This window comes from Oculina patagonica, chromosome 1, assembly GCF_052425735.1.
Source record: "Oculina patagonica isolate OP01 chromosome 1, crgOcupat, whole genome shotgun sequence".
Taxonomy (NCBI): domain Eukaryota; kingdom Metazoa; phylum Cnidaria; class Anthozoa; order Scleractinia; family Oculinidae; genus Oculina; species Oculina patagonica.
In genome coordinates this window covers 18,663,234-18,690,827 of record NC_135758.1, presented here as the reverse complement: position 1 = coordinate 18,690,827, position 27,594 = coordinate 18,663,234, and the positions used below count along the sequence as shown (strand labels likewise).

At 37.7% G+C, this 27,594-nt stretch overlaps 3 protein-coding genes and 1 non-coding gene across 5 annotated transcripts; 3 read left to right on the top strand and 1 right to left on the bottom strand.

Annotated features, from left to right (window-relative positions):
* Positions 1–2,135: 2,135 nt before the first annotated feature.
* LOC144649013 (melanocyte-stimulating hormone receptor-like) lies at positions 2,136–4,260 on the bottom strand. The gene has a single exon (XM_078508471.1). It carries the CDS (start codon positions 4,019–4,021, stop codon positions 3,068–3,070), a length of 954 nt encoding a protein of 317 aa, XP_078364597.1. The 5' UTR covers positions 4,022–4,260; the 3' UTR covers positions 2,136–3,067.
* A 1,417-nt stretch (positions 4,261–5,677) lies between these two features.
* On the top strand, positions 5,678–5,749 carry Trnae-cuc (transfer RNA glutamic acid (anticodon CUC)). Its single transcript has one exon. It is a non-coding gene; the product is annotated as a tRNA-Glu (tRNA).
* Positions 5,750–7,742: 1,993 nt separating this feature from the next.
* Positions 7,743–12,459, top strand: LOC144660910 (uncharacterized). 2 transcript variants are annotated; one of them, XM_078521637.1, is made up of 4 exons: positions 7,743–7,829; positions 9,207–9,519; positions 10,939–11,088; positions 11,165–12,459. In XM_078521637.1, exons 2-4 carry the CDS (start codon positions 9,501–9,503, stop codon positions 11,704–11,706), a joined length of 711 nt encoding a protein of 236 aa, XP_078377763.1. In that variant the 5' UTR covers positions 7,743–7,829; positions 9,207–9,500; the 3' UTR covers positions 11,707–12,459. The 2 variants fall into 2 exon arrangements, with proteins under 2 accessions (XP_078377763.1, XP_078377770.1); XM_078521644.1 differs by lacking the exon at positions 7,743–7,829 and having other exon boundaries at positions 9,103–9,519.
* Positions 12,460–16,234: 3,775 nt separating this feature from the next.
* LOC144660801 (uncharacterized) lies at positions 16,235–22,550 on the top strand. The gene is made up of 4 exons (XM_078521529.1): positions 16,235–16,343; positions 17,628–17,957; positions 19,254–19,403; positions 20,051–22,550. The coding sequence occupies exons 2-4, from the start codon at positions 17,645–17,647 to the stop codon at positions 20,590–20,592; spliced, it is 1,005 nt and encodes a 334-aa protein (XP_078377655.1). The 5' UTR covers positions 16,235–16,343; positions 17,628–17,644; the 3' UTR covers positions 20,593–22,550.
* Positions 22,551–27,594: the final 5,044 nt, after the last annotated feature.

The following is a 27,594-nucleotide window of genomic DNA, read 5'->3' as shown; positions in this document are numbered from 1 at the left end:
ACCTGCCGGGCTATCCAGTCGGGCTATCCAGAGCATTTCAATACAGATGGCCAATCTCTGCTAAATGCATAGGTTCGAGGGATCATGCTCTGCAACAGAAACAAACAACAAAACGCCAAGAAATGCGGCTTATCTTCAAACTAGGCCATGGAATTTAGACTTCTAATACATTTAGGTCGACACGCGATACACGACCGACAGTTGGCCGATATATCACCGACACTTGACCGATATATCACCGACACTTGACCGATATACCACCGACATATGACCGATACTTGGTCGCGAACCACCAACGAAATATCGACCGATAGTCGGTCGCTACATCGGTCGACAGTCGGTCGACTTTCGACCGAGTATCCGTCATGAGTCAGCAGACATATCGACCGACTGTCGACCGACTGTCGACCGACTATCGACCGACTGACGACCGAGACTCGACCGAGACTCGACCGATATATCGACCGATGTATCGACCGATGTGTCGACCGTGACTACCTACAGTAAACATGATCCCATTTTTCAATGGAATCTTCATCAAAATCTTGCTGCATTGTGGAAAAGTGCTTTTTAAGCAAAGTTAAAGGAAATTCATGATCGTAGCATCAAAAATTCAGTTTAACGGTAGAAAAAAACCCTGTTTTTGGATAAATTTAGCACTGAAAGGGTTAAACAATATCAGAAGAAAATAAGAAAATATCTCATGGGAATCTTTTTTAAATAAGTATACACGAGCAAATGAAACTTGTCAGACTTTCCAGGCAAGGAAAACAGTAACTGCTGTTCGTTCTTACAATTGAAAACAGACAGGACTACAGTAAAACACCTCGAGCGATCACCTCCCTAATACCGTGAAAGACCACTTTGAGGTTTTTCTGTTTTATTTGAGCAAAATAAGCACAGTACACCACATTACCGATAAAAATTAAAGATTAATTGGTAAACAAGGTTTTACTTGCTGTTTAATGATGGTGTACTGTGAAAAACAAGGAAAATTCTATAGCTGGTAAGATGAATATCGCCATAATTCCAAGATAATAAATTTCTTTATAGGTTTCTGATGAAAATGCATTCATTTGCCATGGAGATTATGAATTTTCGTCGTTTCTTTGTGGTGTACTGTACGGTGTACCGTAGGGAAGTCATGTTAATGCCTAACCGGATCGACAGGCAGGAGGTCACGCAAAAAGCAGAATAAGTTTTAAGCTTCGTGAGCTCCATGAATGCTGTTTACCCTTTAAAAAGTGCTAAACCCGTCATTTTAAATTACGACTTCAACGGCCTTAAAGCAGTTTGCGTGTTATTTCGGAAACCTTTTTATTACGACTGCAGCTCGACAATTTATTGAAGGACGTCTCCTTGCTTACACGCCGAGCGCCATTGCATAACCACTCAATACAAGAGTTTTCCAAAAGTTTACTACTTCTGACTAGGGTTGTAGATTTCGAGAAAATCAAGCTAGTTTGAAAACAAAACAAAACGACAATCGTTACTATGGTAACCTTAGTGACGAAGTGGCCAGTAAAAAATTAAACTTTGTTCATATTTGATCATTACGGTGTATTTTGGCAAAAACCGAACAATGGCTTCATGTATAATTTTCATTTTTCAAAACGAAGGCTAAAAAACTACATCGAGCCTTGTTACATTTAATAAAAGTGCAATAATTTTTGTAAAAATTTCATCATAAATAAAAAGATTTGGTTGATATAACGCGCTTCGCTTTCGTTTGTTGTGAAAATTGCAAATACGTGCCACAATAAATTGGAAACAATGTGGAAATTAACTAACATTGTCAGCATTTGTCAGAAACTTAAGCGTGCACATATTTAATGTAAACACGTTTTGGAGAGACTTGGAGCAAAACCGTCGTAATGCACCCTCTTCAAAATAAAAAAAAAAACAAAATCTCAGCCTCAAGTCGTCTTTAGATCAGAATCGTTCTGCCTGACAGCCGAGAGAGTGCAAATGTCTGCAACGAGTCTATGGGTAAATAAATCTACGAAGGTTATATATTTTTATTTAGTTTTAGTAAGCCAAAACGTTAATGTAAAAAGACAGCAAATCCAACAAATACTGTCAATACTGAGGTTCAAAGGAGACAAGGAAGGGATTTCAAATTTAATTATTAGAAACAATTTAACACATCAAATACGATAAGTAAACAAATCAATAAACTGGTATTGAAGAACCTCCAAATTGACGTGCTGATTTCCTAAAAGCCTAATGCTATATTTTTCGATTAAAGAGCGCGTTATTTACATTTCATAGTAAATAGATAACCCCTTTTAATGGAAGACAACCACCTTTGGTCTTGGAAACTCCTGAAGAGAAAAAGGATTTACAAATAACATATATTGGCTGACGTCAGTTCACAAAATTTAATTTAAGCTTCTTGAGATACAACACAGTAAAGTTGTACAATAAAAATACCAGAACAAGGACAAACTGGCCAATTGCTTTGTTGGAAACAAGTTAGTCAAGAAAAAAAATGACCAAGATCACATGCATTTTACAGTAAATAGATATACTCTTATGAGGGCAAAAACGTTAAATGCAAGACAGAGAAAATGACATTTGAGACAACCTTTGGTAATGGAAAACTCCTGAAGAGAGAAAAAGCGTTTGAAAATAGCAATTACTGATTGACGTTCACAAAATTTAATTTAGTATCCTTGAGATTCAATGTGGTGAAAATGTGCAATAAAATTACCTGAAAACAGAACGTACCGGCTGTACAAAGGAAACCAATTGCTTAGGTGGAAACTAGTCAATCGAGAAAAAAAATGATAAAGATCACTTGAAAAAGATGTAAATTTCAAGCCATTTTTCAAAATGCTTCGTCGTCGCTCGATACTTCCACTGACATTTCAGCACGACATCCATTGTATGAAATACGAGTTATTTGAAAAGGAAATTAAAAGGAAAACGGACTGGTAAACTTCGAGACAAAATTTGACGGACAATTGGCTGAAAATAATAAATTACGTGTTATTAAAACACTCGGCTTAAGTTTTTAACCCCTTTCCTTGCTTAACACACATTCTACAAAATTGCAGAACCAAAATTATAGCCTTGATTCTGATCTAAATGGATTCTCCAAAGTGGCGATGACCTCATTGTGGGTTTTCCTCAGTGTATTCTTAACAGCCTGCCGTATCTCCCCAATTCGCCAGCAATATACAATGGGATTTAAAAAAGAATTTATAAAAACAACAGTTGTAACATAGTCATAGGCAACTTTCACTGTTATTGTGTACCCAGTGAACGTTTCCACGAAGATCGTCACAAAAAGTGGAAGGAAGAAAATTAATAACAAGCCATAAACATAAAGAACAGTTACAGAAGACTTTCTACACTTGAGCGCGTTTACCATGGTTCCTTGAACACTATGTTGTTGTCGGTATATCTGGCACTGATGTCTGCGAACGATCTGAAATATCTTCAAGGTGCTCAAGGCCGTCACCAGAAATGTTAGCAATAATACTACTACCGGAACAATAATCCACTTGTTTATCCAAAACCTCAACATAACAACAGCAGTTGATATTATCCAGACCACAACAGTAGTAGCTATTATTCTGGGAACAGTAACAATCATGTTATATCGCAGATGAAAGGTTAAAGCGAGAAGACGATCAATGGAGATGCCACTCAGAGTTGCCAAAGACACGCCAGTGGTAGTATAGCTAGATATGCTCTGAATAATTCTCAAGGCGCAGTAAGCTTGAAAGTTATTTGTGATTTCAGCAATGTGAAAAGCCACGAAAAATGGCTGACAAATCACTCCAACAACGAGATCCGAAACTGCGAGGCAAAACAGAAGGATAAAAGATGTCGAATGAAGTTCTTGTCTCTTCCAGATGACATACAGAATAATAAAATTTCCGGTAGATGTTAAAAGAGAAAACACTGCATTCAGAATACATGTTAGAATACTTGCGATAAAGGTATCCTTAGTGTGTTCCAAGTTTACTTCCAGAAAAAAGCAGCTCAGATGACTTTCATTTGTTCTGTTCATGTTGAAGATGACTTGCTATGACTTAATGGTCACTAACCAGCTAATAGTTTAGTATTAATTTCGGGCGCTACTTTATGACTGCCACATTCGGTGACTGCGGATTGATAAACGAGACGGAGCTGTAGTAGTTGTTTACTTGTTCACGAGAAAAAAGTAATTATTAAAGGTGCTTGTCATACATTTACTATTTAGTGAACACACTTGATTGAACCATGAGCGGAAATAGTAGACACAGGTTTATCTTCGGTGGTACATATGCGCAATAAATACATACAGTGTGGCTGAAAGTGGGCTCTGAAGTAAAATGGTAAAACGAACAGTATTTTCGGCTAAAAAATATTATTGCGTATCAAGTTTTAGCCAAACAGCAAACTTGAAATGAAAATGTGCTAAATAAAGCTATAGCTTTATTTTTAATTAGCAACTGCAAATGGCCGGTAGGTCAAATTTTAACTTTGTTATATACAAATTTGTCGTGTTTGCACACGCTTTACTTAGCTAAAAGGGGTTTTCTCTTGACAAGTTTTCATGTGACAAGTTCACGCTTGTAATTGTTTGAAAACTCTTCTTGTTTAATCAAGGAAAACCTTTTTACTTAGCAAAACGTGCTTGAGTGCGCGACTTGACAAGGAACATCAGTCAAGGACAGATACGAAATCTTTCTAGCTCCTAGAAACCTCGTTTGATGAGATATAATCAATATCAAGGGAAAATAGGAAAATATGTCATGGGAACTTTTTTAAATAAGTATACACAAATAAATAAAACTTGTCAGATTCGCCAGGGAAGGAAAACTGCTATTTGTTCTCACTACTGAAAACAGACAAGACAACTTATATTCAGTAAACAAAATTATCCGTGCTACAGTACAACCCGTCGAACGATCACTTCCATCATCGACCACTTTGTATTGGACCAAAGAACATTTTCATTCCCAGAGCCTTTCGTCCTGGAAACTCTAACATGATCTGGTTTTGTTGGCTTCGTAACATGCCCCACAGTCTCACACCAAAAATGAACGGCACGACTGTACAATACGTGGTCGTCCAAAGGTACCTGAACAAATTTGGGAGTGGTACGAAAATAATCTTGCCAAAATACATAGTGTATTTCAGTTCCGCACAAATATTCCTACAAGAAGATCCATCTACCGCAGCCTCACCAAAAGGCTTGCGATAATTATATTCTCAGCCAATAGCAAAAAGGCATCCATTAACCTGACCGCATGAAATTCAGCAAATAATCAAAATAGCGCCTCGCGTTTGCAAGAGGAAAATGGAGTCTTAAAAGAAATTAATGGCTCAGTTTTGCGTATGAGGTCTCGAGAGGTCCTTTTCCAAAATCAATCAAGCCAAATTCAGCATATTTTGTAATTTTGTTTGCATTTTGTAAAAGTAGCTTCTCATTATTATCAGTCCATCTCTTCTCTTTCAATGTTAGAAATCGAATGTTCAGCCTTTTTTCTTTCTTTTTCCTTACTTTAAACTAGATATTTCGCCGCAACCTTTAAAAATATGTCGCACTTTAATCTCTAGCCGTGTATGAGTTAAATGCTAGATGTTTTGTAAACTTCAATTCTTGAACACTTTAAAAGCAGTCCTAGATTTCTAGATTTATCCACAAGTTGGTTCAAAGTATTCTCTTCACACAGACACAACCCACGTGGTCTAGTGGTTAGGATTCGGCGCTCTCACCGCCGCGGCCCGGGTTCGATTCCCTGCGTGGGAACTGTTTTTTATCATTTTGTAAGTATCCAAGGGAAGAACCCAGTGATCATTTTGGCCAGCGAAGGCGCTCTCACCCTTACTTTCCTGTACGTAAGTCTGATCCGCCACGACACACTTTTTCCCGCGTGTCACTACGTGTTTATACATGTGACATGAGGATATATGGGGAATTTTTTGTATTCCTGTGTCAAAATTCTTCGCATTCCTGAATGACAGGCGTCAAATTTGGCAAAAAACGACAGTCTTAAAACAATGATGGCAGTTTGGTTATTGAAGAACTTTTCTGCCCAATCAGGAGGTAGTATTTAGAGAGCTGTTTGGAACTAGCCTGGTAAGACTCTTTCCCCAAGGGCACCTTTCTTGTAGTTTCACGTTTCCCACACCCCTACTAACTGCCCCTGGGTCTCCGAGAATGGTAGTATTCAGTCACAATAAGGAACCAACAAAAGCGCGTGCATGCGCAGCACACGAACTTTGTTATTGGACACTTTGTTATCACGAGCGGGCGCTTCAATTTGATGTAAAATAGGGCGTGCTAAGAACCACTTAGATTCGAGAATTATGTTATAGTTATGATTTTGTCTCGTATTTATGCACCTTCACTTCCGCCCCTATGATGTTAGCATTTTATGTCTAAGTGTAATAACCTACAGGATAATTTAAGGGCTGAAAATAGGCTTGCATTGGATATTTATCAACTCTTATTATTCGAAAACTTCTTTTTGAACAATCGGACATTCAACTACCAGAAGTTCGAGCATAGACCAAAGACAGCACTCGCTTTTCCGAGCAGTAAAACGGGAAACAAAATCGTAATCAACAGTAGTCTGCTAGAATTAAAATATAAACAACCTTAGAGCTAATGAAAACAAAAGACAAATTATACGCAAGGAAGGTTTTTTAAAAAAACTATACGCAAGGGAGGTCTTTTTATGATGAGTAAAAAATATCCACCCTGTTTACAGTACTAGTTTTGCTTACCTGAGGCACAAATAAGATAGATTAAAACAAAAAAACGTGTGTCAGTAAAATATGTACACAACTATCTTAATATGTTATTTCACTGGAGAGGCTACATAACGTTTTCTTGTAACTTAAGACTCCAACTCGCGGCATTTATTTTTTTGGTTTGCCCCGCTAGTTCTTCCGTGTAGAAGCCTTCAAGACCTTCGACGGTTGACAAACGGTGGTGTATGCCAGAACAAAGATTTGGATTCGATATAGTTGAGCATCGCTTAAATCTGATTCAATAAATAATCACTTCTTGGACGACAATGACTCGGTGTTTTCTTTGTCCCAAGCTGTTTTTATACTTACACGCAGCTTTAACCTCTTCTATTTCTAGCTCCGAGCACAATGGAAGAACAAAACAGGTCATGATCGACCTCTGGGTAAATAAAAAAATAATATATCGTGAAAATATTGAAGGACCGCAGCCAGGATACAACATATTATAAAATTTGAAACGATCTCTGACTTAAAAATACAAGCTTCTACCTGGACAGTACAACATTCTTTTTAACAAATATTCTTAGTTATTAGCATTTTTATTTCGCATTCTTTTTAACAAATATTCTTAGTTATTAGCATTTTTATTTCGCAACTTCACACACTGCATATTTTACCTTTTTACATTTTACCCGTCGAAGGCTGTAGTTCAAACAGCCGAAAGCTTGTATTTTTAAAGTTTTTAAGTCAGAGATCGTTTCAAATTTTATAAAAAAACATATTCATTTAATAAATTTTGTCGTAAAACGCAGAGTTGAATAGCTGATTCGCCAACGGACACAAAATCACTTTTTACACATAGGTTTAACCGAAGAAGCTCTTAGTATCACCGTCTAGTGGACTATCATCATCGGTCAATCTGAATCTGAATGCAGCTCTTTATTAAATGTGATTATCAAAACGCAGTTCTTTAGAAAGCGGCACTTTTTCCAGCGTGTTCACCTATAAATTTATTCATGAGTCTTTAATAAGCCATTTCGTGTAGAGAAGTTCATAGTATTCTCATTCTCTTGGCGATAATTCACATCTTTTGCTCGTGGAACTTTCATTACTTGAAAAATAACTCTTAAAAGGTAAGAAAATCTTATTAAGAATTAGAAAAAGCATCAGTTTCTAGACACTGCGTCAAACGAATTGTGCAGGTTGATGGATATCATAAAGGTTTAGTTCTTGTCGTTGGAAATCTTGGGACGCAGCGACTTCATTTCATGTTTCTTTTTACAATTTATAGCGGACTGGCCCGCAGGTAAATTATTTCAACAATCTGTTGAGAGGGCCGTAACCAGACCTTTACTATAGACGAGACAAGATCTTGCTTCTTAGGGTTTCTGGGGGCATGCCATCCAGAAAATGTTGAAATCTACAAGCTCTGGAACTCTTTCTTCGTCATTTTTCATAAGGGATTTCTTGAAAAAAAAATTAATCTTGTTCAACTTGGGATTATTTTCCCAACAAAACATACTTTGTTTTTACTTTTGGGTTAAAATCTAGACGAGGCAAGTGCCTCGTCTTGCCTCTTGCTAGTTACCGCCCTGGTTGATCAACAGTTACCAGGACATCCTCGCTTGCAGAAATATATCAGATATTTTTGATTTGTTTAATGCTCAGTGAATGTTGACCTTTAGCACTTATTTACTCAAAAGTATCTCACATTTTGCCACGAAAAGCCTGAATACGATTAATTAAGCTCACTTTCCCCCTGCTGCAAAAGTTCCAAAACAGTGACAGAGTTCTTAATTTGTTTACTCAAAAATCACTTACTCAAGAAGATATCTTTTATGCAATGCAAAGCTAGAACAATGGAATTAAATTAAGCTCGCCTTTTTCTTTTCCTAAATGTTCCAAAATAATCACAATTTATTAATGTTTGCTAAGAACTCACATACGATCTAAAAGACTTCCGATTTATGTCCTGTAATGGCCGACCGAGAGCTCTTTATTTTTTTCAGAAATACGTTATACTAAAAAAGCCACATTTATGCCATTTAAAGCTTCAAGACAATTCTTTATCAACTAGAATAGGCTACTTGTTTACTAAGAAATTATGTGTAGTCATTGTTACCGGCAATGAGTGGCTGTTGGTGAACAAATTGACTGTTTTAGATCGAGATTTGCTTAATTGTTTAGTCTTTTAATACAACTGGTACTTTATGCCTCCCAAAATGAATTAATTTTCTGTCAGTCTATACAGAACGATTCGATCTCTGGGAAGGTCATTTATAGTTAACTAATAGAGCTTTCAAATTAAAGAGAATTTTCGAAACTTAAGATCATCGATTGTTTTTCTTGTAACTTCTGGCATTTATACACCTGCACTGGTGACCCCGCTTGGTCTGTCACCACTCCCATCTCTACTCCCTGGTGAATCAGTGACAAAGCAAATTAATTGAAATTTTTTGCTTAAATAAACCTAAATTTTTTTGATGGAGGTCATGAATTGCATGTTTCAGAATGTCATTCACAACAGTAGTCCGTTTTGCCCTACTCCACATCTTGGTCCACCCCGTACAAGTCTTTGGAGGTGATGCATGCAAGGACAACAGAGAAGAATTTGGATTCGCTTTAGTTGGGCATGACTTGAGAACTATACAACTGAAAATTTTGCTCGCTGCTTCTTTGTATGCAGTCTGGAGGAAACATGCCAAAGTGTGACGTTTCTCTGGAATAATAAAGAATGTCAAATAAAGAAAGAAACTAAGAAGTCGAGACCTGGAGACTTTGTGGAACATCCAGCTGCTACATATATGGAGAATAACTTTCGAGGTTTGTTCATTCAGCTGCGATTTTTAACCGAAAAATGATCCGACATTTTAATTAAGAGCAAGGTCTTCACTTAAAATGATCCTCACAACTGACAGACGCTCAAACCTTTAAGTAACAACTTTTGACTGACAACTAATATTAAACGACCAAACCTTTAACCTTCATCAGATTAAAGTAGTAGGGTAAGCATTGGGTAAGCATTGCAATCTCATTTACAAGGGCTGAAATACATTTACAGACGAGGCGTCAAAAGCGGTGAAGTCTTATTTTTCGGGGGTGGAAGCGGAATCATTGGACTTTGGATATTCATGATTCCTGTCTTGTTTTACCTCAATGATTCATGATTCATGTGTAAGTTTTATTCGATATTCATGATTCATTTTTCATTCTTTTCATCCAGTTTTCAAAATAACGTGTTACCAGTTTCTGTTGTTTTGCACTTACATGCTGGCTTCACATTCCGGTTCCCTGCTAACAGAGTCTCCTTTTACAAGTGGAGACTCTTCTTGCACAGCATTATGCCGGAAGCCGATGTAAAATATTTTCAGTCGTCATATAATTTCCAAATATTCACTGTGTGTAACATACTTGATCACTGTAAAGTACCGGTACTGAAGCCGCGGATGAAGATGTGAAGCGAAGGTTGCATTCGTGTTTCTATTCCTTTCCTATTGGGGGGTCTAGGGGCATGCTCCCCCAGGAAATTTTGAAAAATTAGATGCTCAGAAATGCGATTTCAGGCCATTTCTGGAATATATTTGTTAAGAATTTAGTAAAATGACCCATCAGTTTATTTTTTGTTACATTCTATATTCACAAGCATTCAATATCGATGGAAGCATTCATTTGTTATTCATGATTCTTTTAGCCATCTCTCGTTATTCACTCCATGATTCCCGAGTTTTAAACACAAAGATTCATGATTCCTACTAATTTTACAGCTATGATTTATGATTCATGATTCCGCTTCCACCCCCGATTATTTTCGTATAACTAGCTTGACAGGTTTAACAATGTCTTTTTTCCATCTCGGTCGATATACACCAACCAACTTCACAACAACCACCACCACCACCGCCACAAATATGTCGTTTTTTTCTTCGCCGCGATGGTGATGGTGTTGGAAATCAGTAGAATGGTGAAAAAATGGAATTGTAGAGGTGGTGATAGCGGTGGTAGTGGAGGTTAATTAATCCAGGTCTGTTATGCAGACATGCAGAATCGAAAAAACTGAATAAAAAATGCCCTGGGTTAAAAAGCGAAGGAACTAAAAATGGTCAGTTATCCTTCAGAATGCGATTTATTTGTGAGAGAAGTGATTAGATACATGACTATAGATTGCATCATTAATAAAGAAACTAAATACGCCTCAACGTTTCTACTTTAATGAGTAGTTCTCTGATCTTGTTTTTTTTTCAGCAAAGAAAGGTTCAAAATCCTCGGTCCCAGGCTCTTCCTGCGAGGATATTTTGATAAGCGGTGAATCTGAGGGAGATGGTGAGTACTGGATCGACCCAACAGCCTCAGGGGACCCCTTCTTAGTGTTCTGTGACATGACAACTGATCAAGGTGCGTTAAACTCATATTAAGAGTTATTAAGTTACAATAATGTTTTTTTTTTTAACTTGCTACATTTTCCTTTCAGGTGGATGGACACTTATCAGTCGTTTTCTAATGAGGAATGCAAATTCTCTACAAGATGCTGCTGTCAATTCCAATTCTTACAGAAAGATTCTTCCTAATTACAATTCCAATAAGCAGTATTTGTTTCGAAATGGGTTCAATCAATTGAAAATCGACATGGGCTTCACCCAGATCCGGTTTTACTGTTTTAAAAAGAAGAGAGGCCGAGTGATTCACATTGTGACAAACAAGGATGTCAAGGGAGCAAACGTGGTGAAGTTTTTCACCAGTTCAGACACTTTGCGTCCAGCTTGCGGCTCTTTCACGAGTTTTGCAGATGACAACTCAACTCTGGCTAACAACTGTGGTAACTGGGGTAGTCCGGCTAATACAAATATATGGGGACATCAATCATTCCTAACTGATAATCGCCTCTATAAAAGACCTTTTTTGTGGCCATACGAACATTACTTCGCATTTACTGGCAGCCCTCTTAATTGTGACGACGATTTGAATGAGTTCGACATGTCCCTGGGTGACATATGGCAGATTTTCGTACGATAAAGGAATTAGTTTAACATGTACATATTATAAAGCTTTACACGGAACTCAATCGTACAGTGAGAATTCTACAGCTTGGTATTAGTGAGCACGGCTTGTTACGTTTTAGCTGAATAAGAAAATTGTGAAATCATGTTCTGCTTTCAAAGATTCACGATTCTCGTTAAGGCTTAATATAGGGAATTCTAAAGCAAAGTTCTCAGTGTCGGCCATAGCGGAATTCACTTATTACGGTTACATTAACGTTAGGCAGCACATCTTATTTATTTGCTTGTAGTGTGCTTCACCTATACAAACTGTTGATACAATTGTTGCACAAACTGTTTAATAACTTTTCCAAATTCGTAGTCTGTCCACAGACGTTTCTTTGCTTCTTTGAAGGAAAACATTAGTAAAACTGAGAATAAGCTGTCACAAACTTAGGATCGAAACAGGTAGATACGGCAATATACCTCGCAATAAAATACTATGCAACTTCTGCAGTTGCAACAAAATTAAAGATGAAAGTCACTTTTTGTTAGATTGCCCAGCTTATTTTCTGGTACGAGTCATTTTTCTCTAAAATAGAATCCAAACTTCCATTACTACGACTACTACCACGCGAAACACTATTATCACATCTTATGAATTCCACTGACTTCTTTGGAAACATTAAAATAATTTCATTTATTTCGGCATGCTTTGAATTGAAAGACAATCTCGTTACAATGATCAACACTTCGAATAGTTAAATGAACAATTATTGTTAGTAATTCTTTCATTTTGTTTTTATTATGCTATTATCGTCTTAACTAGATATCTTAAGATAATAAAACTAGTAATACGTGACTCGCAGGGCCTCGCGAAGCTCTGGGTTGGGGAGGGAGGGGGGTGTTATAAATAAGGAGTGATAACCGGTTTTAACCGGAGATTTGTTATTGTTGCCTAGTAACGGACATGGCCGCGACACCCTCGTTCCCAGGGTCTATTCCGCTTTAAAAATGGCGGCTATTTCTGGTTCGTAAAAAGGTATAAAGCGTTGGGAAGCGCAGGCTATTTTCAAAATCATCGACAAATTATTGGATATTCGCATTTTGGACATTTATTTCAGGGCATTAAAAAAAAGAAGAACGAACGGCAGGAGGATTCGAACCCTCCGCCCGCGCGCCCCTGATGGCCATGAAAGGAGTATTAATATGTGGAAATCAGTGTCAGTTTTAATCCGAAAAGAAAAGCGATAAAAATGAAAGGCTCAGGATTCGAACCCACAAAAAAAAATAATGAAAAAAAAGAAGAAATAAAAAAAACCTTAGCCGGATTCGAACCCCCGGCCCTCAGTCCCGAAGATCTGATTTGAAGTTCGACGCTCACACCATTAGGCCACCAGCGCGCGGCCGTGTGACGTCATTTCCGCCATACACCAAGCTCACAAATATATATATATGACCGTAAACTCCACACGAGATTTCATCCCGCCTGAGCCCTTTGAGGGACAAAATTATACACCCCGCTACGCTCGGCCTTCGGCCTCGCTTCGCGAGGAATAATATGTAATAAAATTTAAGTAGCTTTTGCAATACTACCAAATTCCTATGTAGTCATGCAAATAAAGCTTGTTGTTGTAGACAGTAACAGTGAGCGAGCGCACGAGAGCGTGCGTGCCAGAGCCCATACGTTCGCGGTCGCTCAAGTCCCCCACGGTTTGCATTTTCGGTCACGACGAACTTAGAGGAAATTGAAGGTCTGTGAGTGAAATACCAAACTCGCTATGGCCGCTAATTTAATTTCATCAATTTTTAGTTAACACTAAGCTTTATACATCAATATAGATTGTAGGAAGTCTATGGGCAAATATTCATACAAAATTGAATATTTCTGCAACTCAGAGCAAACACAAAATAGTGTGGATACCTTAAGGTTACTATTGTTAGCGGCTACTAATTGTCGCTAAATTTAGTGCTCGCTAAAATTTGTCTCAGTCAAAATTAAGTTAAATTTAAGTACCCCCTTCCCACCCTAACGGGAAACAAAATTAAACATAGTCGACTTGAAAAATTCATTTACAAATAGGTGTTGGTAACTTTGTTCTTTCTGAAATGCAAATGTTCCTTCAATTTCAAATGAGTTTTTTTTTTACTAAACATTTTTTTCCATCTGAGATATACGTTCATTAAAAACTGGTTTACACCATATCACTAACTTTTTAAATTTTTGGGAAAATCGCTAAATCTTGCTCAGAAAAAATCGCTAAAATTGGTAGCCGCTGAAATTTGGTGTAGTATTTGGTGTAGTATTTGGTGTAGTATTTGGTGTAGTATCATTTGGTGTAGTTTCAGGGGATCATTTGGTGTAGTATTTCGTACGAAATACCTTAAAAGGTATTTCGTACGAAATACTACACCAAATGATCCCCGACCAATTATATCCTGCGTCCATTAGTCATCCCACTTAATTGTGGTAGTATTTGGAATTTAGCGACCTTTTTTCGCAATGTTAACACTAAAGGCACTTTAAAATTGTCTTCCCTTGGCCGCAAGGGAAAAAGAGGTGTCGAGCCGGAGGAGCAAAGAGACACTAAGATTTCCCCCCGAAAGCAGAACTATCTTACACAAAAGTCGCAGTTTTTAATATGTCATACAATGTTTGAAACTGTTTGCGACTGTCAGTGAATTATTATTCTTATTTTTTGGTTATTTATTGTTTTTATTACAAACTGTAATGTTATGTCCGAAAACAATTGCTAATTTTCTCTATTTCAAAAAAATATTACCCTTTTAGAATGTCGTTCTCTGACTTGAAGGTCTAAACAACGGTTAAACACTATTATAGCTACAAATGAAATTCTTCCAAAAACTTTCAGTTATCAGCTTGATAAATAATGGTAATTGGACTGAGTGCAGTCTAATTCGGTCTGTTATCATACGAGTGATTGATTCGACGAAAAATTTAGACAAAGCGAATCCTGTTGTGGATTTATCCTCACAATAAAAAAAAGCCATTTTTAAAACTGAAGATTTCAGAAATATCAAGGATTATTTCATCCTCGGAGACCCAGGGGCAGTTAGTGTGGACTGCAGGCCTACAGGGCGCTGATTGGGCAGAATAATACAAAGGGAATACAAAGAACTTTTCTGCCCAATCAGAAGGCAGTATTCAGAGAGCTGTTTGGAATTGGCCTGGTAAGACTCTTTCCCCTGGGCACATTTCAATCGCTCCAACTTTTCTATGCCGGATTTTTTTTCTCGAAGTTTCGTGTTTCCCTCTCCCCCACTTACTGCCCCTGGGTCTCCGAGAATGAGAGTATTCAGTCACAATAAGGAACCAATAAAAGCGCGCGCATGCGCAGCTCGCAAACTTTGTTATCGAACACCTTGTTATTGGACACTTTGTTATCACGAGCGCGCGCTCCAATTTGATGAAAGATAGGGCGTGCTAAGAACCAATCAGATTCGAGAATTTTGTTATAGTTATGATTATGTCTCGTATTTATTCACCTGCACTTCTGCCCCCATGATGTTAGCATTTTGTGTCTAAGTGTAATAACCTACAGGCTAATTTAATGGCTGAAAATAGGCTTGCATTGGATATTTATCAACTCTTGTTATTCGAAAACTTGTTCTTGAACAATCAGAAATTCAACTACCAGAAGTTCGAGCAGAGGCCAAAGACAGCACACGCTTTACCGAGCAGTAAAACGGGAAACAAAATCGTAATCAACAGTAGTCTGCTAGAATTAAAATATAAACAACCTTAGAGCTAAAGAAAACAAAAGACAAATTATACGCAAGGGAGGTTTTTTATGCTGAATAAAAAATATCCACCCTGTTTACAGTACTAATTCTTTTTACCTGAGGTACAAACAAGATAGATAAAAAACAAAAACCGTGTGTCTGTAAAAATATTACGAAACCATCTTAATATGTTATTTCGCTGGAGAGGCTACATAATGTTTGCTTGTAACTTTTATTTATAAACAACAGCAATAGCAGTATTCTGGTTTGACCCGCTAGTTTCACCGTGTAGAAGCTTTCGAGACCTTTGACAGTTGATAAACGGTGGTGTATGCCAGGTCAACGATTTGGATTCGCTTTAGTTGAGCATCGCTTAATTTTAACTCAATACATAATCACTTCTCGAACGAAAATGCCTCGGTGTTTCCTTTGTCGCAAGCTAATTAAGCTGTTTTTATACTTACAAGCAGCTTTAACCACTTCTATTTCTAGCTCAGAGCACAATGGAAGAACAAAACAGGTCATGATCGACCACTGGGTAAATAAAAACAAATCATTTAATAAATTCTGTCGCAGAACTCAGAGCTGAATAGATGAATTCGCTAACGGACACAAAATCACTTTTAACACACAGGTTTAACTTTAGTATCACCATCTAGTGTACTATCATCATCGGTCAATCTGAATCAGAATGCAACTTTTTGTGAATTTGACTACCAAAACGCAGTTCTTTAGAAAATGGCACCTTTTCCAGCATGTTCACCTATAAATTTATTCACGAGGGTCTTCAATGAACAATAAATCTTTAATAAGCCATTTCATTTCTCACCTTCCTTCGTGTAGAGAAGTTCATAGTATTCTCATTCTCTTGGCGATAATTCACACCTTTTGTTCTTGGAACTTTCATTACTTGAAAATAACTCTTAAAAGGTAAGAAAATCTTATTAAGAACTAGAAAAAGCATCAGTTTCTTTTTGTTCTAGTATAGATACTGCGTCAAACGAATTGTGCAGGTTGATGGATATCATAAAGGTTTAGTTCGTTTATTGTCGTTGGCAATCTTGGGACGCAGCGACTTCAATGTTGACTCAATACTTCATTTCATGTTTCTTTTTACAATATATAGTGGCTGGCACGCAGATAAATTATTTCAACAATCTGTTAATCAACAGTTTCAAGACATCCTCTCTTGCAGGAATATATCAGATATTTTTGATTTGTTTATATTACTTCTAAGTGAATGTTGACTTTCAGCAATTATTTACTCAAAAGTATCTCCCACTATGACACGAAAAGCCTGAATACGTTTAATTAAGCACACTTTCCTCCTGTTGTAAAACTTCCAAAACAGTGACAGAGTTCTTAATTTGATTACTCAAAAATCATTTACTCGATATGCCATGCAAATCTAGAACAATGGAATTAAATTAAGCTCGCTTTTTCCTTTCCCAAAATGTTCCAAAACAATGACAATTTATAAATGTTTGCTCAAAAATCACAAATGATCTAAAGGAATTCAGATTTATATTTTTTTTCTTAGAAATAAGTTATACTAAAAAGCCACATTTATGCCATTCAAAGCTTAACAAATAAATGTGACAAGTCACGTTTTTTTCACGAGATCGCAAGTGATCACCCACAGCGGAAAGTAATCCCTTGAGAAATTAAAACAGTCCCTTGATAAATTAAAAAAGTCCCTTGAGAGTTTACAAATATGTGGTTCCAAATTTTGTCCACTAACCCCTATTCTACGTTTTTAGCTTGTAAACAAGCAAAAACGTCGAAAAAAATGATTAAGCTCAACTAGAATAGGCTATTTGTTTACTCAGAAATAAGTGTAGTCATTGTCACCTACAATAAGTGGCTGTTGGTGAACTAATTATGTGTTTTAGATCGAGACTGATTTGCTTAATTATTCAGTCTTTTAATAAAACTCGTACTATACACCTCCGAAATAAGTTAATATTTTGTCAGTTTATACAAAACGATTTTCTCTCTTGGGGAGGTAATCTATAGCTAACTAATAGAGCTTTCAAATAAAACACAATTTTAAAGCGTTTAGGTCATTGATTCTTTTTCTCGAAATTTCTTGAATTTATGCACCCGCATTATTGATCACTGGTTCTCTCACGCATCCCATCTTCACCCCCACCCCCTCCCACGCCATGGTGAATCAGTAAAGACGGAGAGTAATTGAAATTTATATTTGCACAGGCATTGCATGTTTCAGGATGTTATTCGCAGCAGTGATCCCTTGTGCTCTGTTCCACTTCTTGGTCCACCTCGTACAAGTCTTTAGCGATGATGCATGCAAGGACAACAGAGAAGAATTTGGATTCGCTTTAGTTGGGCATGACTTGAGAACTATGCACGCTGACAATTTTGCTCGCTGCTTCTTTGTATGCAGTCTGGAGGAAACATGCCAAAGTGTGACGTTTCTCTGGAATGATAAAGAATGTCAAATAAAGAAAGAAACAAAGAAGTCGAGACCTGGCTATTTTGTGAAACATCCAGCTGCTACATATATGGAGAATAACTTTCGAGGTTTGTTCATTCAGCTGCGATTTTTAACCGAAAAATGATCCGACATTTTAACAGACAAGGTCTTCACTCAAACTGATCCTCACAACTTACAGACGGTCAAACCTTTAAGTAACGACTTTTGACTGACAACTAATAAACGACCAAACTTTTAACCTTCAACAGATAAAAGTAGTATGGTAGGCACCGGTTAATCCTTTTTTTTTGGGGGGGGGGGAGGAGTGGGGGAAGTTCGCAATCTCATCAACAAGGGGTGAAATACATTAACCGACGCGGCGTTAAAGGTTATTGCTTTGATCTCATGAATAAAAAGCTGTGACGTCTCCTTATCGTATAACCACCGTGACTGGTTTAACAATAATGTCTTTTTTATTTTATCTTGGTCGGAATAAAACCATCACCAACTTCACCTCCGCCACCACCACCACCACAACAAACAATATGCTGATGGTGTTGGAAATCAATAGAATTGTGTTTGTTGTGTAAAACTGAATTATGGAGGTGTTGATAATGGTGTTGGTGGTGGCGGTGAAGGTAAAAGTGGCGGCGGTGGATTTGATGGTGGCGGTGGAGTTGGTTTTTGTGGTGGTGGTGAAGGTTAAGGTGGAGGTTGGGGTGGTGGCAAAGGTGGTGCTGGAGGTGTAGGTGGTGGTGGATGGGGAGTTGGTAGCGGTGGCGGTGGTGTTATACCGGCCAAAAAACCGTGTTATACGGTCTTCGAAAAAATAGAACATGACATCAATGACAAACCTGTCAAGTTCGCTTTACGAAAATGAGATACCATCGCATTTGTTTCACGAGATTAAGACGTGTCCGTTAATGAATCCATTCCTTATTAATAAGATTGCGCCCTTATAAAATGATAAACCGGTGCCTGCCATACTACTGATAAAACCACCAAACATTTGGGTTGCCAACTACATTCTGCGTGGAACTAGTCACGTAATTGGTCCTTAATACAATAGTTAATGAGTTATTGATTTTTTTAACTCTTTTAACAGGCAATTGACAAACAACCAACCGCGTGCCTATGCAACTCAGTGAATGGCAGTTGTTTAAATTGTTAACTAATCTAGGTCTGTTATGCAGGCATGCAGAATCGAAAGAACTGAATAAAAAATGCCCTGGGTTAAAAAGGGAAGGAACTAAAACTGGCCAGTTATCCTTCAGAATGTGATTTGTTTTTTAGAGAAGTGATTAGATGCATGACTATAGATTGCATGACTAAAGAAACCAATAAGCCTCAACGTTTCTACTTTAATGAATACTCGATCATTCTCTGCTTTTGTTTTCTTGCAGCAAAAAAAGGTTCAAAATCCTCAGTCCCAGGCTCTTCGTGCGAAGATATTTTGATAAGCGGTGAATCTGAGGGAGATGGGGAGTACTGGATTGACCCTGCCGACTCAGGGGACCCCTTCACAGTATTCTGTGACATGAAAACTGACCAAGGTGCGTTAAACTAATGTTAAGCTAAGAAGCATTTAGTTGTAATCATGTTTCTAAATTTTTTCGCGTAATTTCTCAATGTCGTTCTTGTTATTTAGACAACCTAAACTTCTGGCGTTACGTCGTCTTGTCGAGCAATCTTTTATTTCACTCGGCAGACAGAATGAAGACGATAACCTTTCTGACTTCAATTTATGTATATTTTATTGCAATTAATGTAGGCCCTGAAAAGGTTTTAGAATCAAGCAAAAATATCTCTTTCCAACGAGAATGAAAGTTAACTACTCTACGATTCATGTTAAATCCTTCTACGTTACTATTTCGTGTGAGGCGCGTCGGCCTAATGGTTAGCAGTAAGCACGCTGGACTCCGGATTGAGCGGTTCGGGTTCAAACCCTTATCAGGGTCACTGAGTGATATTTTTGGGCAAGACACTTTACTCTTACATTGCCTCGCTCCACCCAGGTGTATAAGTGAGAATCGACGAATTTGATGCAGGGGGTAACCCTGCGATGGACTAGCATTCCGTCAAGGTGTGAGTGGAAATACTCCTAGTCACTTAATGCTGGCAAAACTGTGATGAGCTCCGGCGAAACGGGCCACTTTGGCCCGATTGCGACTTGACCTTTATTTTGACATTTTGCTTTCAGGTGGATGGACACTCATCAGTCGTTTTCGAATGAATGATGCAAATTCTCCACATGATGCTGCTGTCAATTCCAATTCTTATAGAACGATTCTTACTAACTACAATTCTAATAAGCAGTACTTGTTGCGAAATGGCTTCAATCAGCTGAAAATCGACATGGGCTTCACTCAGATCCGATTTTACTGTTTTAAAAAGGAGAGAGGCCGAGTGATTCACATCATGACAAACAAGGATGTCAAGGGAGCTAACGTGCTAAAGTTTTTCACCAATTCAGACACTTTGCGCCCAGCATGTGGCTCTTTTACGAGTTTTGCAGATGACAACTCAACTCTGGCAAACAGCTGTGGTAACTGGGGTAATCCGCAAGATGCAAACACGTGGGGGCATAAATCATTCCTTACTGATAACCGCCTCTATAAAAGACCATTTTTGTGGCCATACGAACATTACTTTACACTAACTGGTAACGTTCTCTATTGTGACGACGATTTGAATGAACTGGGCATGTCCCTAGGTGACATATGGGAGATTTTCGTACGTTAAAGGAATTAGTTGTTTTGCTACATATATTAGCTTTACACGGAACTCAATCGTGCAATTAACCAGATAGGTGATGCCAGATAGGTGTCTAAAGATAGTTATTTGAATGCACGGCTTGTTACGTTAAAGGATTTTTTGTGAAATCCTCGACCCTTGTTGAAGCTTAACCGTCGGACAAACAGGGGGGTGGGGGGTGTGGTGGGGTGGATGCCACCCACCACGAGATTTTTTCGAATTTTGGAAAAGAGGATTTACTCTACAATGTTGAAACTTTCAGTAGCTGTTCAATAATTCCTTGCCGAAATTTTGATATGTCAACCATGTGTCCACGATATCTGACGTTGCCATGGCATGGTCATAATTACGATCAGGTCTGGCCAAAAATCGTCATTTTCAACGTTTTTCTTTATTTTTCCAGTTTTTTGAAACAGAATCGTACGAATTGTTTATTTTTAAATTCCACAAGCATTCTAGCATTTTTCCATCAATTTTCGTTATTTCCAGACTTTATAAGAAAATGGTGAAATCAAAGATGGCGGATCCAAGATGGCGGCTATAATGACGTCATGCGACGCCAGATGATGTCACAGAAAACAAAAGTTACGTCATCTTGTAGAGTCAGCTAAGGGCTTTCTACACAGTGCAAAATAATTTCGCTTTGGCTTAATAGAACGAAAACCCTGGGGAAGGGGTTCCATCCATCCTCCCACCCTTGTACGACGGTGGGGGTTTGAGTTTGCTTGTACGTCCGAGGGTTAATATGTATAGGAACTTGCAAAGCAAAGTTTTCAGTGAAAGCGCTAAGTCGGACATAACTAAATTCACTAATTGCAATTACGTTGACGTACGGCAGTACGTCTAATTTATTTGATTGCCGTAGACAAACTGTTGACATAATCGTTAAAACAAACGATTTTTTAACTTTTCCAAAGTTTTGATTCTTTTTTTTTTTCTTGGTCAGTGACAGCGAGCAAACGCGCGAGAGCGTGCGAGCCAGAGCTTGAACGTTTGCAGTCGTTCAAATCCCCCTCCCCACCGGTTTGCAATTTAGCTATTTACCAAACTCGCTTCGGCGGTTAATTTACTTTTATCAATTTTTGGCTGATAATACACTAAATGTTTCAATTGTCCCCGAGCGCAGTTCATTACTTTCTTTAGAAACTATATATAGCAACGTTACTTACACAAAATATTAACTGCTTTTCATACTGAAGAGTATGTGGCTAGGGATGCTCAGTAGAGAAGGGGAGACATTACTTTAAATTATAAATCAGGTAATGCACATAAGAAAAGATACGGGCTACTTAAGGTTGACTGATATCTGTTTATAGTACATCTCAAAGATTTATTATAATTTATAAGAACTAATAATTTTTTTGTGAGCGAAAAGATGACTAAACAAGTTGTATCTAAACTTTTGTTCTCGAGTTCATAAATTGGGCTTAATACAGAGAAGGGCTTATTAAAATTGATCAGGAAACTCTAGAGGGGGTTTGGACTTGTTAAAGAGGGGTTTAAAAGAGACAGTGAGCTTGAGAGATCTCACAATATGCGCATTTGCTTTTATGAAATAGCATGTTCCGATTGGATGGAGTGTGTTTATTGGCAGGTGTCAATTTATTGTTCGTCTCATTTCTTACACTTATGACTTTATATTATACAGTTAATGACTGTTCCCGAGGGAAACAGTTAATTTTGTCCGGCAAAATTGCACTGTTACCCTCTGACGTCACAGATTTTGCAATGTTGCCCGCCCAGAGACTTTTGGCAGGAAACAGTTTTTATTGTTAGATGTCATGTGACCTTGAATTAGCCAATAAGCGCGCGCGCTGTTGGGTAAAAATTTCTGGCTGTATAACAATAGGTATTGTTGATATTATCAGCGTTTTTCTCAAATTTTTCCAAGGGGATCCCTTTTTATATTTTCTGTTATACGTTCATAGCATGACAAGAACCGATTCTTTATTACAATACAGTGAGAAAGATCCAGTGTAGTTGTAATTTATACTGTATGTAGACTTTTCAATCTAGATGTATAGTTATATCTCTAAGTGGTGTTGAAATTCAGTTAGCGCGAAAATTTAATAACTGGATAGCTATGTAGTAATTGATATAAGTCTTCCACTGTTCATCTATTCTAATCGAATTGTAATGCCAAGAAATTGTGTTCATTTGACTTACTCTATTTCTTGATTGTCGACAATGGTATAGAAGGCATAAAGAATGATGTTGGTTGGAAGCATTATCCTCCCGATCAACAGTTTACTGATCGCTTTAAACTGCTTCTAACTATGACCTGCCTCAACTATGTGGGCAAATTTCTCAAAAAAACGTAACTATAGTTTTGAAGTATTATTACTTTACCGGAGAATTACTCCATAGGTTTCAGAGATATCCTCGGGTGAGTACGTGCTTTCACGGCAGTTCTCAATAGAGGAATGGAAACTAAGCTGTCGTGGTTACGTTTTCATGGTTGAACGTTCAGGTTCTCGATGAAACTCAGAATTTGGTCATTTAACATTGTTGTTTGTAGAGGATGGCTAAGAATGTTCCAAGCCGAAAAATAACACGCGTGCAGAGCGTTGAACCTTTCGTGCTCGTTGCCGTTGACGTTGTCATCTATTTAAACTCCCAGTGCCCTGTTTCTCTAAGTAAAATAACACGAGGAAGTGGAGATTTTAATACGATATTAAATATTATACTCAATTATTATATTCAAAGTTATACCAGATGGTTTGTAAGTAGTTGGTTTTGTAAATTTAATTCACCTATTTCATTTTTTTTAATTTACTCTTATTATTCGTAGTATGTTTGTAATTGTAAGTCCAGTTTTATTATTTGTAACCATTCTTAACAATGACTTAATTAAGCATTTTATTGTAAATAATATCGTATTTTAGCACTTTATTGTAAATAATATATTTTTAGCATTCTAATTATTTTAAGCTGAGGGCCCCAAGTTTATCAGTAACTTAAGTTACTGTCACGGGTCACCCTCATTAAATAAAGTCTCTCACTCACTCACTCACTCACAAATAAACTTGTCTGTTTCATGTGTTTTTCTATGCTGCCTTCTTTGAATAAGTGATCCTTTGTCATCATGGTGAAAAAATAAATATCAGTGGGGAATACCGTGATCAGACAGTGCTCAAGTGCTAAAAGGGACTGTGTCATGGATTTTAGCCAAGTTCAGGAATTTATCAGTATAGAAAATGGCTACCAAGAACGGTGAAGTATAAAAATAACAGGTTAAAACAGTGAAGGAAGGTACAAAAGAAGGTACGGATGGGTTTTTGAAATACTGTTAGGTTGAACATTTTTGAAAGTTAATCTCGTTTGCTTGTAATTTTAAATTATAACGCCAAGGAGAAACATTTGGTTGTAATGAAGCTATGATTTTGTCATTTAGATACATATATAGAAGTAATTTCCTGGCAAACATTAAGTTTCGTAGCCGTTTAAGCAAGTATTTGGCAAAACTTTATAAAACAAAAAGCTCGAGAAGCCTAAAATCGGACGGTTAATAATCAACTATCTGCTTTGACTTGAAAGGCAGGGTACAGTGCAGCAAAAACAACTGCAAAAGCAGTCACTTAAGTAACACTCAGTCCGAGGTTTGCGTAAGTCACACGGTCTGCATAACATGGTGTGCATAACATAATATCTGGAATGTTCTTAAGATTGTATTATTACTTAATGACATAATGGACTTCATTTATAAATATATTTCGCACAATACAAATAAACGATTGAACTAGACGACTAGAAAATATAAATTTTTAACACTTAGCAAAGCGCACCCTTTATGTAATACTTTAACCGGGTTTCACCTGAAGGCCGTTTTTCCAACGCTTAAGAAGGCTGACGCTTTTCGGTATTTTCCAGTCCTTACACTTTGATGGGACAGCACTGCAACTCTTTATCAGATAACTACTATTGTTAAGAAAATGATCACAACTTGTTGATCAATGATTGGGTATCTGTTTCATACCATTACTGTAGTGGCAATTGATGAAGAATTATTATTAAGAAATATTGGAGATCTAATATGGATTTTAAAATTAACAATTTGAAGTTAAAAATTGGTAAACGGACACCAAACAGTCCCCTGACAACCTGGAAAAAACAATTTACCCTTTTGGGATGTTGCTCTCTGACTTGAAGGTCTAGAAAACGGTAAAGATACTAATAAAAATTTTTCCAAAAACTTTCAATAATTGGCTTGATAATGTCTTGCCTTAAAATTATGCACCTGCACCTCCGACCCAATGGTGTTAGCATTTTGGGTCTATAATGGAATAAGCTACAGGCTAATTTAAGTGCTACCGACTGTAATTTTCGAGAAAAAATTTCAAAACTGCAAATTCGCATTTCTTCATATTCAGTCAAAAGAAACCCTTTGGTGAACTATTTACGAAAATGACATTTAAAATTTTCAAAGGGTTTTTATATTTGAGAAAATCGGCAAAAGGTGAAATGTCGTTTTCGCGTCCCCGCCGCCATAAAATTTTGTCGAATTTTTGTGGGTATTTAAAACACTCGTACGGAAAGAAGGTTGAACGTATGAAATTTATCTTTGGCAGGTATGCGGGGCATCGATCCAATATACTACACAGAAACCTAAAAATATTGCAAAACGATGCAATTAAACAGATCTTTTTGAAAGCCCGAAAATTGGTATTTTGAGCACTTTGGTAAACACTTGAAACAAGGGTAACTTTGGTGGCAAAAATCGAGTCCTGGTACATCGAAATTTGGAATAAAAAATAGATCGGCGTCAAGTACTGTTATGGTACTGTAACATATAAAAAATCCAGCTTGGGCAATTGAAAAACCACCCGTTGAGAGAAGTAAACGCATAGTGAATATTTCATGTATTGACTACAAAAATTGTCACGGTCACGCAACACTAGTAAACACATTTCGATTGGATTTATTCAATGTGTTTTAGTTTTGCTCACTTTGGCTACAGTTTATGCTCGAATATAAAATCTATCTATCTTATGTATTATTTACTGTTTTGTATTCATATCAAAATTAATTTTAGAGGAGGGGATAATTGATCTGACCGCAAAAATACAAAGGTCAAGTTTCGTGTCATATTTTAATACCGACTTTGCCGCTCGCACTGTGAAAGAAATAAAACAATTCAAAGCGAAATGTCTTCACAAAGTAGTCTCGAAGCGTGTCATATTTTATCCTGGTGGTTCTGTTTCATTAAATTACTAACTATTTAACACTGGTAAAAGTTACTTTTAGTTCCGGCTGTATCGATTCTGTAAAGTTTTTCGAATACCTCAGTCTGTGTGTCAACAACATGAATTTTGCAAACACAGTATGTGTTCATAAACAAGATGATCTTATCGACAAGCGTATCTATAGGAGAACATCGAAAAATGAAGAAACTGTGTTCAACTGTTTGTATTTCCTTTTAAGAGTGCGGGTCCTCGACTTGATATTATACGCCAGAACTGATACATGTACATGTTTACCAAGAACTGCAAGAACTGGAATTAGATGTCTGTCTGAATGTCTGTTGATTTCCTGTTTAACAATAACAATAAAAAAAAACACTCTTGGATATAAAGCAAAAGATACTATACCACCAGCTTAACGTACATGTCCAAGGGGTTGAGCAAATACCAAACACATTCGAAAAGGCGATCTCCGCAGTTGTTGTCAGCCGTCGTCACGCTCTCCACTGTTCCCAAGCTGTCTGTCTTTCTCCCGTTTGCAATTTTTACACAAGTTCTCTGTCTTTTTACCGCATTCACAACCAATCTCGACTCACTCTTTTTACCTCCAGACTCTTAAAATCAAATTCCATCCTTTGGATAGCGGGGAAAGGGAAGGGTATATACGGGTGTTGGGGGGGGGGGGGGTAGGGGGTCAAGGTTCGAGCATAAACTGTAGCCAAAGTGAGCAAAACTAAGGCCTAGTTCAGACGTCGTGCTTCTGCCGTGCCGAACTAAATTCAGGAATTAAGTTCGACAAAAGCACGGCAGAAGCACGGCGTCGGAATCAAACTTTTGAATTGAGTTCGGCAAAGCAATTTAGTTCGACACGCCATGCCGTGCTACACGACTCTGGCACGGCAGCGGTTCAAACGTCGTGCTTTTGCCGCACCAAACCAAATTCATAAATTATATTAATGTATTTTGGCGTGATTACGTTCCCGCGAGGAGTTACGAGGAGACCCGAGAATAATTCTCCTTCACGGAGTATGCGCACAACCTCGTCCCCAGGGTCTTCTCCGTTTTTAGCCGCCATTTTGAAAACGGAGAAGACCCTGGTGACGAGGTTAAGTATGCACATTGAATTTATTCTTGCCAGACGGCAAAAAACATGGCGGCCAGCCAAAGGAATACAATGAAATTTTTTTGCGCGTCGAGGATGTTTCATTCAACGAAGAGCAGAAGAGCAGGGCGAAGAAGAAGCTAGCGGGGCTGAAACTGAAATAAGCAATTTTCGGAAACTAGTCGGGCAAAGAAACAAACAGTCGCCGTACTTGCAAAAGGAAAAGTTTTTTTTTCTGTTGCTTTTCTTTGCGTCTTTTTCTTGAGTCTTGCAATGATTTTAAAAGTAGGAGTTTTGCTGCAATTTGGAAAACGGCGCCATTTTTGTTGGATCAACGCTGACTAATTGTTACTTAGCTTCAATACTCCTGAATTTGGTACGACTCTGGCACGACGTCTGAATCAGAGTCGTGCTTCTGCCGTGCTACAGTCGAACCTAATTGCAATTTAGTTCGGCACGGCAGAAGCACGACGTCTGAACTAGGCCTAAAACACATTGAATAAATCCAATCGAAATGTGTTTACTAGTGTTGCGTGACCGTGACAATTTTTGTAGTCAATACATGAAATATTCACTATGCGTTTACTTCTCTCAACGGGTGGTTTTTCAATTGCCCAAGCTGAATTTTTTATATGTTACAGTACCATAACAGTACTTGACGCCGATCTATTTTTTATTCCAAATTTCGATGTACCAGGACTCGATTTT

What these genes read in the sequence shown, in the direction of transcription:
- LOC144649013 (XM_078508471.1), bottom strand. Translation starts at nt 4,021, where the DNA reads ATGAACAGAACAAATGAAAGTCATCTGAGCTGCTTTTTTCTGGAAGTA.
- LOC144660910 (XM_078521637.1), top strand. An exon ending in TGACATGACAACTGATCAAG is followed by an intron (nt 11,089 to 11,164) that starts GTGCGTTAAACT and finishes TTTTCCTTTCAG; the next exon opens with GTGGATGGACACTTATCAGT.
- LOC144660801 (XM_078521529.1), top strand. Translation starts at nt 17,645, where the DNA reads ATGTTATTCGCAGCAGTGATCCCTTGTGCTCTGTTCCACTTCTTGGTC. An exon ending in TATGGAGAATAACTTTCGAG is followed by an intron (nt 17,958 to 19,253) that starts GTTTGTTCATTC and finishes GTTTTCTTGCAG; the next exon opens with CAAAAAAAGGTTCAAAATCC. An exon ending in TGACATGAAAACTGACCAAG is followed by an intron (nt 19,404 to 20,050) that starts GTGCGTTAAACT and finishes TTTTGCTTTCAG; the next exon opens with GTGGATGGACACTCATCAGT.